The following is an 11,750-nucleotide window of genomic DNA, read 5'->3' as shown; positions in this document are numbered from 1 at the left end:
GGGCCGTGTCGCGATTCGGGGAGGACCTGAACCATTTAAAACCCCCCAAAATCCCTAAAAACCTCCTCAAATCCCCCCCAGATCTCCCCAGAATTCTCCCCAGGACCCCTAAAATTCTCTCTGGACCCCCAAAATTCCATCCAACCCCCCAAAATTCCCGAGGTCCCGCCAGAAACCTCCCAGGTCCCGCTGGATGGAGCCAAAGCCGTCGCTGCTCCGCGGGGCCGTGTCGCGATTCCAAACCCCCCAAAATCCCCCCGAAACCCCCCCAAATCCCCCTCAAATTCCCCAAAGCCCCTCCAGGACCCCCCAAAATGCTCCAAAATCCTCCCCAAAAGCCGCGGGGTCCCCCCAGGTCCCGCTGGACGGAGCCGGAGCTGTCGCTGCTCCGCGGGGCCGTGTCACGATTCCGAACCTCCTAAAATCCCCCCAAAATCCCCCCAAATCCCCCTCAGATCCCCCAAACACCCCCAGAAACCCCTCCAGGACCCCCCAAAATCCCCCCAAAAGCTGCGGGGTCCCCCCACATCCCGCTGGATGGAGCTGGAGCTTTCCCTGCTCCGTGGGACTGTGTCGCAATTCCGAACCCCCCAAAATCCCCCAAAATCCCCCCGAAACCCCCCCAAATCCCCCTCAAATCCCCCAAAGCCCCTCCAGGACCCCCCAAAATGCTCCAAAATCCCCCCAAAAGCCGCGGGGTCCCCCCAGGTCCCGCTGGACGGAGCCGGAGCTGGCGCTGCTCCGCGGGGCCGTGTCGCGATTCGGGGAGGACCTGAACCGCCTCAGCGCCCTCATCAAGGACCGCACGGTGTAAGGGGGGGAGGGGGGGCCCTTGGGGGGGGGGGATTTTGGGGTTCCCCCCCCCCCCCCCCCCCAAAAAAAAAAACCCCAAAACCCCCCCCCAACCCCACCCCCAGGGCGCAGCTGAAGGCGGCGGCCAAGCGCAAAGCCTACGAGGACAGTGGGGTCCCCCTGCCCCCCCCCCCGCCGCCGCCGACTCCCCCAAAAAGGGACCCCGAAAAAAACCCCCCCGGATCTGGGGGGGGCCCCCACGACCCCCCCGGGCCCCCCCGGGAAGAAGCTGAAGGTGGCAGGTAACGAACTCGGGGTTTTTTTTTTTGTTCATTTTGGGATTTCTTTGCGTCCATTTTTAATTTTGGGGTCCCCCCCCATCTTTCATTTTGGGGTTTCTTTTCCCCTGATTCTGTAATTTTGGGCCCCCCCCCCCCCCCCCAATTAATTTTGGGCCCCTCCCCTTTAATTTTGGGGTTTTTTATGGTCCCCCCCCTTTAATTTTAAGGTTCCCCCCCTTTAATTTCAGGATTTTTTTGGCCCCTCCTCGTTAATTTTGGGGACCCCCCCCCCCGCATTAATTTTGGGGGACCCCCCCTTTAATTTTGGGGTTCCCCTTCTCCCTCCCACTTTTGGGATTTTTCTGGCCCTCCCCTTTAATTTTGGGGTTTTTTTTTTGCCCCCCACTTTTAATTTTAGGGTCTCCCCCCCATTAATTTTAGGACCCCCAAATCCCCCCCCCCATTAATTTTGGGGTTCCCCCCCCCCCCCAGAGCCCCCCTCGAGTGACTCCGACCCCCCGGGGACCTCGTGGACGTCGAAGGATTTGGGGACCCCCCCCCAAAGAAGCTGAACTTTGACCAGGGTACGCCAAGGGGGGGGATCCCCCCAAAAAAAACCCAAAATTTGGGGGGGCTCACCCAAAATTTGGGGGGTCCCCTCACCCCTTCCCCTTTTTCCAGCAGCCTGAAGTCGGAGCCCGCCCCCAGGACCCCCCAAAACTCCTTAGGGGGGGTCCCCCAATCCCTCTGGACCCCCCCCCAAAAACCCAAATTTCTCCCTGAACCCCCCAAATTGGGGGGACCCCAAAATCCCCCCCAATTTTGGGGTCCCCCCTCAATTTTTGGGGACTCCTCCCAGTTCTGTGGTCCCCAAATTTGGGGGACCCCCTCCCTTGTCCCCCCCAATAAAATTTTGGGGTCTCCCCCCCCCCTTTGTCCCTGTGTCGTGTTTTGGGTCTCGCCTCGATTTTGGGGTTCCCCTCTCCCCAAAATTTTGGGATTCCCCGTCTGTTTCCCACACAAATTTGGGGTCCCCCCCATTTTTGGGGTCCCCCCCATGAGTCAGGTTTGGGTTTGAGCCTTTATTGGGGTCACACTGGAGACGAGACCGGGGGAGGGGGGCCCAAATTTTGGGGTCCTGAGGGGTTTTGGGGGGGGAATTTTGGGGTGTCTGGGGCTGTTTTGGGGCGCCTGAGGACGATTTTGGGGTGTCTGGGAGTGGTTTGGGGTTCCTGGATGGATTTTGGGGGTGTCAGAGGGGGATTTTGGGGTTCCTGGATGGATTTTGGGGTTCCTGGTTGGGTTTTGGGGTGTCCCAGTTGGATTTTGGGATGCCCCGGGTGGGTTTTTGGGGTGCCCGGGTGGGTTTTTGGGGTGCCCCGAGTGGATTTTGGGGTTCCTGGTTGGATTTTGGGGTGCCCGGGTGGGTTTTTGGGGTGTCACTGGTGGATTTTGGGGTTCCTTGATGGATTTTAGGGTTCCTGGGTGGATTTTGGGGTGCCCCGGGTGGATTTTGGGGTTCCTGGGTGGATTTTGGGGTTCCCGGGTGGGTTTTTGGGGTGCCCCGGGTGGGTTTTGGGGTTCCCGGGTGGATTTTGGGGTGCCCCGGGTGGGTTTTGGGGTTCCCGGGTGGGTTTTTGGGGTGCCCCGGGTGGGTTTTTGGGGTCCTACAGGGGCTGGCAGCGCTCCTGGCGGCTGTAGAGCTCGAATTGGCTCTTCCAGCGCATCATGTACGAGCTCCAGCGGTGGAATTCCAGGCGCCACTGCCGCTCCGCCTCCTCCATCGGCCCTGGGGAGCCCCAAATCAGCGCGGGGACCCCGAAATCGAAACCGGGCACCCCAAAAACCCCCAACCCCCCCCCCAAAAAATCCCCTGAAGTGCCCCGAAATCCCCTAATCCAACTTCAACCAAAATCTGCTCAAATCCACCCAAAACTCCCGGCGCCGCTGCTGCTCCGTGTCCTCCATTGGCCCTGGGGAGCCCCAAATCAACACGGGGACCCCAAAATCCCAACTGAGGACCCCAAAAACCCCAACCCCCCCCCAAAAAAAACCCTCAGAAACCTCCCCAAACCCCCCTGATTTAGCCCAAAATGCCCTAAACCAAATTTCACCCAAAACCTGCTCGAATCCACCCAAAATTCCTGGTGCTGCTGCTCCTTTGGCTTTGGGAATCCCCCCTCCAAAACCCCAAAATCGGCACCGAGGACCCCAAAATCGGCTCTGGGGACCCCAAAATCGGCACCAGGGACCCCAAAAAACCCCCAGAACCCCCCAAAAAACTGCCCCAAACCCCCCAAAATGCCCCAAATCCACCCAAACGTCCCCATGTCCTCCACGTCTCCTTGTCCCAACGTCCTTGGTGCCACCAGGACGTTCCCAGTGTCCCCAATGTCCCCAAATGTCCCCAAATGTCCCCAAATGTCCCCAATTCTCCAAATGTCCCCAAATGTCCCCAAATGTCCCCGACGTCCCCAATTCTCCAAATGTCCCCAAATGTTCCCGATGTCCTCAATGTCCTCAAACCCCCAAATGTCCCCAAATGTCCCCAATCCCCACAATGTTCCTAATCCCTCCAATGTCCCCAAATGTTCCCAAATATCCCCAAATATCCCCAAATATCCCCAATGTCTCCATCACCCACAATGTCCCCAATGTCCCCCCAATGTCCCAAATGCCTTCAATCCCCCAATGTCCCCAATGTCCCCAAACCCCCAAATGTCCCCAAATGTCCCCAATTCTCCAAATGTCCCCAAATGTCCCCCAATCCCCCCAATCCCCCAGTGTCCCCAATGTCTTCAATCCCCCAATGTCCCCAATGTCCCCAATGTCCCCAGTGTTTCCCCACATCCCCCCGGTGTCCCCGGTGTCCCCTCACCGGTGACGTTGAGCAGCTTGGGCAGGAAGCGCGTCCAGAAGGCGCAGGCCTGGGCGCGCAGGCCCTGGGCCACGGCGAGCGGCCGCGCGTTGAGCCGGGCGTAGCTCTGCCCCGCGGCCGTGTAGGACGGCCAGCGCCGCTCCCGCTCCGACGGCTCGTTGGGGTCCCTGCGACGGCCGCGTCAGCCCCGGCGCGAGTCAACGAGGCTCCGCCCGGCCGAGGTCGTCCAACCCAACTCATCATATCACAACCCAACCCAACCCAACCCAACTCAACCCAACCCAACTGAGGTCATCCAACCCAGCTCATCACAACCCAACCCAACCCAACCCAACCGAGGTCGTCCAACCCAGCTCATCACAACTCAACCCAACCCAACCCAACCGAGGTCGTCCAACCCAACTCATCACAACTCAACCCAACCCAACCGAGGTCGTCCAACCCAACTCATCATATCACAACCCAACCCAACCCAACCCAACCGAGATCATCCAACCCAACTCATCACAACTCAACCCAACCAAGGTTGTCCAACCCAACTCATCACAACTCAACCCAACCGAGGTTGTCCAACCCAACTCATCACAACCCAACCCAACCGAGGTCATCCAACCCAACTCATCACAACCCAACCCAACCGAGGTCATCCAACCCAACTCATCACAACTCAACCCAACTCATCCCATCCCAACCAAGGTCATCCAACCCAACTCATCCCAACTCAACCCAACTGAGATCATCCAACCCAACTGCTCCCAATGGAACTCATTGCAACCGAGATGGTCCAACCCAACTCATCTTAACTCAACCCAACTCATCCCAACCCAACCAAGGTCATCCCATGCAACTCATCACAACTCAACTCAACTCAACCAAGATCATCCAAACCAACTGATCCCAACTCAACTCATCCCAACCAAGGTTATCCATCCCAACTCATCGCAACTCAACCCAACTCATCCCAACCGAAATCATCCAACCCAACTGATCCCAACTCAACTCATCCCAACCGATATCATCCAACCCAACTGATCCCAATTCAACTCATCCCAACCGAGATCATCCAACCCACCTCATCGCAACTCAACCCAACCAAGGTCATCCAACCCAACTGATCCCAACTCAGCTCATCCCAACCGAGATCATCCAACCCAACTCATCCCAACCAATCCCAATTCAACTCATCCCAACCGAGATCATCCAACGCAACTCATCGCAACTCAACCCAACCAAGGTCATCCAACCCAACTCATCGCAACTCAAGTCAACTCATCCCAACCCAACCCAACTCAACCAAACTGATCTCAACCCAACTCAACCAGACTCCATCCCAGCCCATACCCGGTGCGGGCGAAGTTGCCCCAGTATCTCATGATGCGCCGGCTCAGCGCCTCCTCCTCGGCCGTGTAGTTGAGCCCGGGGTTCAGCGGCTGCCCGAACACGAACTCGATCTCGTAGCCGTGCGGCACGCCCATCCACGGCGGCCACAGCAGGTTGGAGGCGCGGTGGTCGAACAGGTAGGCGAAGACGGTGCCGCCGCGCTCGGCCCAGCGCTGGGCGAAGTGCATCAGCGGGCACACCACGTTGTGGTCGCCCACGATGTCGTCCAGCGCCTCGCGGTTCTTCACCGGGTTGTCCTGGTCCAGCCAGTCGGTGTACTGCAGCACCACGGCCTCGGCCGCCAGCTCGTTGGCCTGCGGCACGCCCAGCCTGACCCCGCCCAGGAACTCCTCGCGGCTGATCAGGCTCTCGTTGTCCTTGCCGAAACCCGGCACGCCGTACACCAAGAAATAGGTGCCCTCGTCCTGCACGGCGCCCAGCAGCACCTCGGCCTCGGCGCGGCCCGGCGCGCCCAGCAGCGCCTCGGGGGTGTCGGCCAGGAACTCGCCGTCCACCACGGGCACGAAGGCGAAGCGGAACACGCCCTGCTGCGGCAGCACGGCCGCCTCGTGCTCCACCAGCTGCGGCGGCGCCGCGGCGCGCAGGCAAGCCAACAGCTCCGTCTCGTTGGTCACCGTCCCGCCGGCGCCCACGCCGCCGCAGCCCACCAGCCGGCCCAGCCGCGCCGCTCGCCGCCGGCCCTCGGCCGCCCCCACGGTAGCCCACGGCCCGTTGGGCGAGCCGCTCTGCAGCACGGCGCGGCGGAACAGGGCGCGGCTGCCCCCCGACAGCAGGTGCAGCCCCACCGAGGCCGCGCCGGCGCTCTCCCCGAACAGCGTCACCGCGCCGGGGTCGCCGCCGAACGCCGCGATGTTGGCCTGCACCCAACGCAACGCCAGCCGCTGGTCCAGCAGCCCCACGTTGCCGGGGGCTTCGGGGTGACCCGGCAACGCCAAAAAGCCCAAAGCGCCCACCCGGTAGTTCATGGAGACCACCAAGACCCCCTCGGCCGCCGCCAGGAAGCGCCCGTCGTAGACGTCCAGCGAGGCGGCGCCGCTGTAGAAGCCGCCGCCGTAAATCCACACCAGCACCGGCGCCGGCGTTTTGGGGCGCGGCGCCGGCGCCCAGATGTTGAGGTACAGGCAGTCCTCGCTCATCTCGCGGTTGGGGTTCCACATCTCGGAGCCGCCGAAGCCCGGGAACATGGTGTCGACGGGCTGGAAGCAGGCGTGGGGGTGGGAGAGGGCGTCCAGGACCCCTCCCCAGGGCCGGGCGGGGCGGGGCGGGGCGAAGCGCAGCGCTCCCAGCGGGGGCTCGGCGTAGGGGATCCCCAAAAACGCCGCCACGCGCGCCGAGGGGCCGGCGGGCACGTGGAAGCCACGGACGGCGCCGGCCGAGGTGGCCACCAGCAGGTCCTCGGTGGTGGCCGGGGAGGGGGCGAGGAGGAGGAGGAGGAGGAGGAGGAGGAGGGGGAGGAAGAGCTGGAGGGGGGCGGGGGGCGGCGGGGACGGGCGACCCCCATGGCGGCGGAGGCTGCGGAGAGAGAGAGAGAATTTGGGGGGTCACGCACGGTGGGGGGGGGGGTTTTGGGGGTCCCCCGTGGGTGGGAGTTGGGGAGGGGGGTTCCAAATTGGGGGGGGGGGGTCTCCATTTGGGGTGGGATTTGGGGAGGGGTCTTCATTTTGGAGTGGGATTTGGGGGGGTCACGGGGGGTTTGGGGATTCCCCGTGGGTGGGAGTTGGGGAGGGGGGTTCCAAATTGGGGGGGGGGGGGTCTCCATTTGGGGTGGGATTTGGGGAGGGGTCCCCATTTGGGAAGGGTCTTCATTTTGGGGGGGATTTGGGGGGGTCACAGGGGGGATTTTGGGGTCCCCGTTGGTGAGGAGGGGGTGGGATTTGGGGAGGGGTCCCAGCTGGGTGGGATTTGGGGAGGGGTCTTCATTTTGGGGGGGATTTGGAGGGGATTTGGGGGGTCATGGGGGAATTTGGGCATCCCCTAGGGGTGGGATTTGGGGGAGGGGGGGGTCCCCAACTGGGTGGGATTTGGGGAGGGGTCCCCATTTTTGGGTGGGGGGGTCCCCATTTTGGGGGGGGTGGGCAGAACTCCTGGAATTGGGGGGGGGGTCTCTCTGATGATGGGGAGGGTCCCCAGCTCGTTTGGAACCCCCCCCCCCCATTCCAATTTCTGGGGACCCTCCCAGTTTATCCCAGTCCCTCCCAGTGCCCCCCCCACCACAGAGACCCCTCCCCCCCCCTCGCGCCCCTCCCCTCCCCCCTCCTTGGGGCAGGTGGCGGCTCCCAAAATAACCCCGGGAAAATTCCCGGCCGGAAGCGCCGGGGGCGGGGGGAGGGGCACCTGTGGGGACCCCCCCGGCCCTATAGGGACCCCCCCCCAAATCCCCTATGGATCCATGGGGACCCCCCACATCCCTATAGGGACCCTCCCCGGCCCTATGGGGACCCCCACCCCTATAGAGACCACCCCCCAAATCCCCTATAGATCCATAAGGACCCCCAGCCCCATAGATCCGGCCCTATAGAGACCCCCCCCCAATCCCCTATAGATCCATAGGGACTCCCCACATCCCTATAGGGACCCCCCCCAATCCCCTATGAATCCATGGGGACCCCCAGCCCCATAGATCCGGCCCTATAGAGACCTCCCTCAATCCCCTATGGATCCATGGGGACCCCCCACATCCCTATAGGGACTCCCCCCACCCCCTATGGATCCATGGGGACCCCCCCGGCCCTATAGGGACCCCAAATCCCCTATAGATCCATAGGGACCACCCCCAGCCCCATAGATCCGGCCCTATAGGGACCCCCCCCAATGCCCTATGGATCCATGGGGACCCTCACCCACCCTATGGGGACCCCTGAGCCCTATAGGGCCCCCCCCCCCCCAAAATCCCCTATAGACCCATAGGAAACCCCAGCCCCATAGATCCGGCCCTATAGGGAAACCCCCGGCCCTATAGGGACCCCCACCCCCATAGAGACCCCCAATCCCCTATAGATCCATACGGCCCCTCCCCCCCCAGCCCCGCCCTTCGCGGCCCCGCCCCCACCCCAAAATGGTACCCGGGGATTGGGGGGGGGGGGAGGGGGAAAAGGGGGAGGGGGCGATGGAGGTGGGGGAGGGGCGATGAGGGGGGGGGTGTCTCAGGTGTGGGGGAGGGGCCGGGTGGGGTCTCAGGTGTGGGGGAGGGGCGATGGGGAAGGTGGGGGAGGGGCGGTGGGGGGGGGTCTCGGGATGGGGGAGGGGCGATGGGGGTGGGGGGGGGGGTGGTCTCAGGTGTGGGGGAGGGGCGGGGATGGGGCCGCATCCGATGGAGGTCATTGAAAGGGGGTGGGGGAGGGGATGGGGAGGGGGTCCCGGGGTGGGGGTGGGGGAGGGGGGGGTGGGGGGGGGGGGATGGGGGTCGAGTCGGGGGTGGGGGAGGGGCGGCACCGACCCCTCTCGCGCCGCGGCTCCGGCCTCGCTTCGGCTCCGGCGTCTGGAAAATACCGGGGGGGGGGGTGGGGGAGGGGCAGCGTTAAATTGGGGGGGGGGGGGGGGGAGGGGGAGGGGCGGCTCCTTTGGCCCCTCCCCCCTGCGGCAGCGCTGCCCCTCCCCCCGCGCCGGGAGGGGAGGATGCGCTGCCCAACCCCCCCCCAAACCCCCCCCCCCACCTTGGGGGATTTTGGGGGGGGGAATTTGGGGGAATTTGGGGGAATTTTGGGGGAATTGGGAGAATTTTGAGGCGGGGGGGGGTGGGGTGGGGTGGGTTGGGAATTTTGGGGGGATTTTGGGGGATTTTTGAGGAATGTTGGGGGCAATTTGGGGGACTTCTGGTGGAGTTTCTGGGGGATTTTGGGGGGATTTTGGGAGAATTTTGTGGGGTTTGGGGGATTTTGGGGGGTTTTAGGGGATTTGGGGTAATTTGGGGAATTTGTGGGATTTTGGGGGGATTTTGGGGGGAATTTTGGGGCAATTTGTGGTATTTTGGGGGATTTTGGGAAATTTGGGGGATTTTTTGGGGGGGTGCAATTTGGGAGATTTGGGCGAATTCTGGGGGAATTTTGGGGGAATTTTGGAGGATTTTGAGGAATTTGGGGCAAATTTGGGGGATTTGGGGAAATTTTGAGGAACTTCGACAATTTTCAGGGATTTTCGGGGAGGTTCTGTGGGATTTTGGGGCATTTTGGGGGGTTTTGGGGCATTTTGGGGGGTTTTGGGGGTCCCCAGACCCAAATTTCAGAGGATTGGGGGGGGGGGGGGAGGGGCGGGGGAAGGGCACAGGTGAGTCACGTGATGGGCGTGGCGCTCTCAGGTGTGTCCCTGTCCCCCCCCCCCCAGGTGTGTCCCTGTCCCCAGGTGTGGCCCCAGGTGTGGCCCCTCCCCCTCCGCGGCCGCCGGCCAAGGGTCACCCGCCCCTCCCCCCATGGAGCCCGCGGTGACGTCACGGGGAAACCCCCGGGGAGACACTGGGAGGGACTGGGATGTACTGGGAGGGACTGGGAGGGCACTGGGAGATACTGGGATGGACTGGGAGGGACTGGGACACCTCCATGTCCCCACCCTCGTGTCCCTGGTGGCCACCAGGACGTCCCCGTGTCCCCACCGACCTCGGTGCCACCTCTGTGTCCCCATCTCTGTGTCCCCACCCCCGTCAGTGCCACCTCCGTGTCCCCACCCGATCTTGGTGCCACCTCCATGTCCCCACCCTCGTGTCCCTGGTGGCCACCAGGCCACCCCCGTGTCCCCAGTGACCCCTGGGACACCTCCCTGTCCCCATCTCCGTGTCCCCATCTCCGTGTCCCTCCTGGCCACCAGGACATCTCCGTGTCCCCCCCGATCTCGCTGCCACCTTCATGTCCCCACCCTCATGTTCCTGATGGCCACCAGGCCACCTCCGTGTCCCCACCAATCTCGGTGCCACCTCCATGTCCCCACCCTCATGCTCCTGATGGCCACCAGGCCACCTCCATGTCCCCAGTGACCTCGGTGACGCCTCCGTGTCCCCACTCTCGTGTCCCTCCTGGCCACCAGGACATCTCCGTGTCCCCACCAATCTTGGTGCCACCTCCGTGTCCCCGTCTCTGTGTCTCCGATGGCCACCAGGACATCCCAGTGTCCCCAGCCCCCTCAGTGCCACCCCCATGTCCCCACCCTCATGTCCCTGATGGCCACCAGGACACCTCCATGTCCCCAGTGACCCCTGGGACACCTCCGTGTCCCCATCTCCGTGTCCCCACCGATCTCGGTGCCACCCCCATGTCCCCACCCGCGTGTCCCCCCCGGGTCTCGGTGCCACTCCCGGTGTCCCCGTGTCGCGTCCCCGCGCGGTGACATCGGCGCACGGAGGAGGAGGAGGCTCCGAGCGCGGGGCGCGGCCGCCGCATTCTCCGACGTGTGTGTCACCTCCGTGTGTCACCTCCGTGTGTCACCTCCGTGTGTCACCTCCGTGTGTCACCGCCTGTCACACCCCCCCCCCCCCGTGGTGGGGACAAAGGTCTGGGGCCACCCACTGTCCCCCCCCTCCCCCCCCCCCCGATATTGTCCCTGTCACCGCTGGCCCGAGCCCAGTCGGGGACGGGACGTGGCCATGGCCGGGGGGACGCGCGGGGGGCTCCTGGTGGTCCTCACCTGCGCCGCCACAGGTGAGGGGACAGCGGGGACATGGCGGGGACGAGGAGGAGGAGGAGGAGGAGGAGGATGGTGGGGAGAGGTTGGAGGGGGCAGGGGGCTGAGGGGGCTGGAGGAAGAGGGTGAGGAGGAAGAGGGTGAAGAAGAGGAGGGTGAAGAAGAGGAGGGTGAAGAGGATGAAAAAGAGGAGGAATTGGGGTGGGAGAGGTTTGAAGGGTTCAGATCTGGAGGTCTTGGAGGAGGAGGAGGATGAAGAGGATGAAGAAAAGGGAGGTGAAGAAGAGGAGGATGAAGAGGATGAAGAAAAGGGAGATGAAGAGGAGGAGGATGAAGAAGAGGAGGAGGAATCGGGGTGGGAGAGGTTTGAGGGGTTCAGATCTGGAGGTCTTGGAGGAGGAGGAGGATGAAGAGGGAGATGAAGAAGAGCAGGAGGATTAAGAGGATGAAGAAAAGGGAGATGAAGAAGAGGAGGATGAAGGGGATGAAGAAGAGGAGGGTGAAGAGGGTGAAGAAGAGGAGGGTGAAGAGGGTGAAGAAGAAGAGGAGGAATTGGGGTGGGAGAGGTTTGAAGGGTTCAGATCTGAAGGTCTTGGAGGAGGAGGAGGAGGAGGATGAAGGGGATGAAGAAGAGGAGGAGTTGGGGTTGGAGGGGTCCATGATGTGTCTTGGAGGAAGAAGGTGAAGAGGATGAGGATGAAGAGGAAGAGGGTGAAGAAGAGGAAGAGCAATTGGGTGGGAGAGGTTTGAGGGGTTCAGATCTAGAAGTCTTGGAGGAGGAGGAGGAGGAT

The 11,750-nt window shown here is 62.7% G+C and overlaps 2 protein-coding genes across 3 annotated transcripts; one reads left to right on the top strand and one right to left on the bottom strand.

The window, feature by feature from the left end:
• The first annotated feature begins 11 nt into the window (after positions 1–11).
• LOC128782701 (basic salivary proline-rich protein 1-like) lies at positions 12–2,009 on the top strand. 2 transcript variants are annotated; one of them, XM_053933162.1, is made up of 4 exons: positions 12–810; positions 918–1,094; positions 1,566–1,657; positions 1,758–2,009. In XM_053933162.1, the coding sequence occupies exons 1-3, from the start codon at positions 194–196 to the stop codon at positions 1,579–1,581; spliced, it is 810 nt and encodes a 269-aa protein (XP_053789137.1). In that variant the 5' UTR covers positions 12–193; the 3' UTR covers positions 1,582–1,657; positions 1,758–2,009. The 2 variants fall into 2 exon arrangements, with proteins under 2 accessions (XP_053789137.1, XP_053789138.1); XM_053933163.1 differs by having other exon boundaries at positions 1,755–2,009.
• A 644-nt stretch (positions 2,010–2,653) lies between these two features.
• On the bottom strand, positions 2,654–10,997 carry ACHE (acetylcholinesterase (Cartwright blood group)). Its single transcript, XM_053933154.1, has 5 exons — positions 10,963–10,997; positions 8,789–8,839; positions 5,293–6,864; positions 3,952–4,118; positions 2,654–2,862 (listed from the first exon to the last, which is right to left on the bottom strand). The coding sequence occupies exons 1-5, from the start codon at positions 10,995–10,997 to the stop codon at positions 2,741–2,743; spliced, it is 1,947 nt and encodes a 648-aa protein (XP_053789129.1). The 3' UTR covers positions 2,654–2,740.
• Between the last annotated feature and the right edge of the window lie 753 nt (positions 10,998–11,750).

The sequence above is a fragment of the Vidua chalybeata genome (genome assembly GCF_026979565.1).
Source record: "Vidua chalybeata isolate OUT-0048 chromosome 36 unlocalized genomic scaffold, bVidCha1 merged haplotype SUPER_36_unloc_1, whole genome shotgun sequence".
Taxonomy (NCBI): Eukaryota; Metazoa; Chordata; class Aves; order Passeriformes; family Viduidae; genus Vidua; species Vidua chalybeata.
The sequence above is the reverse complement of the archived record's forward strand: the minus strand, read 5'-3'. Positions and strand labels throughout refer to the sequence as shown.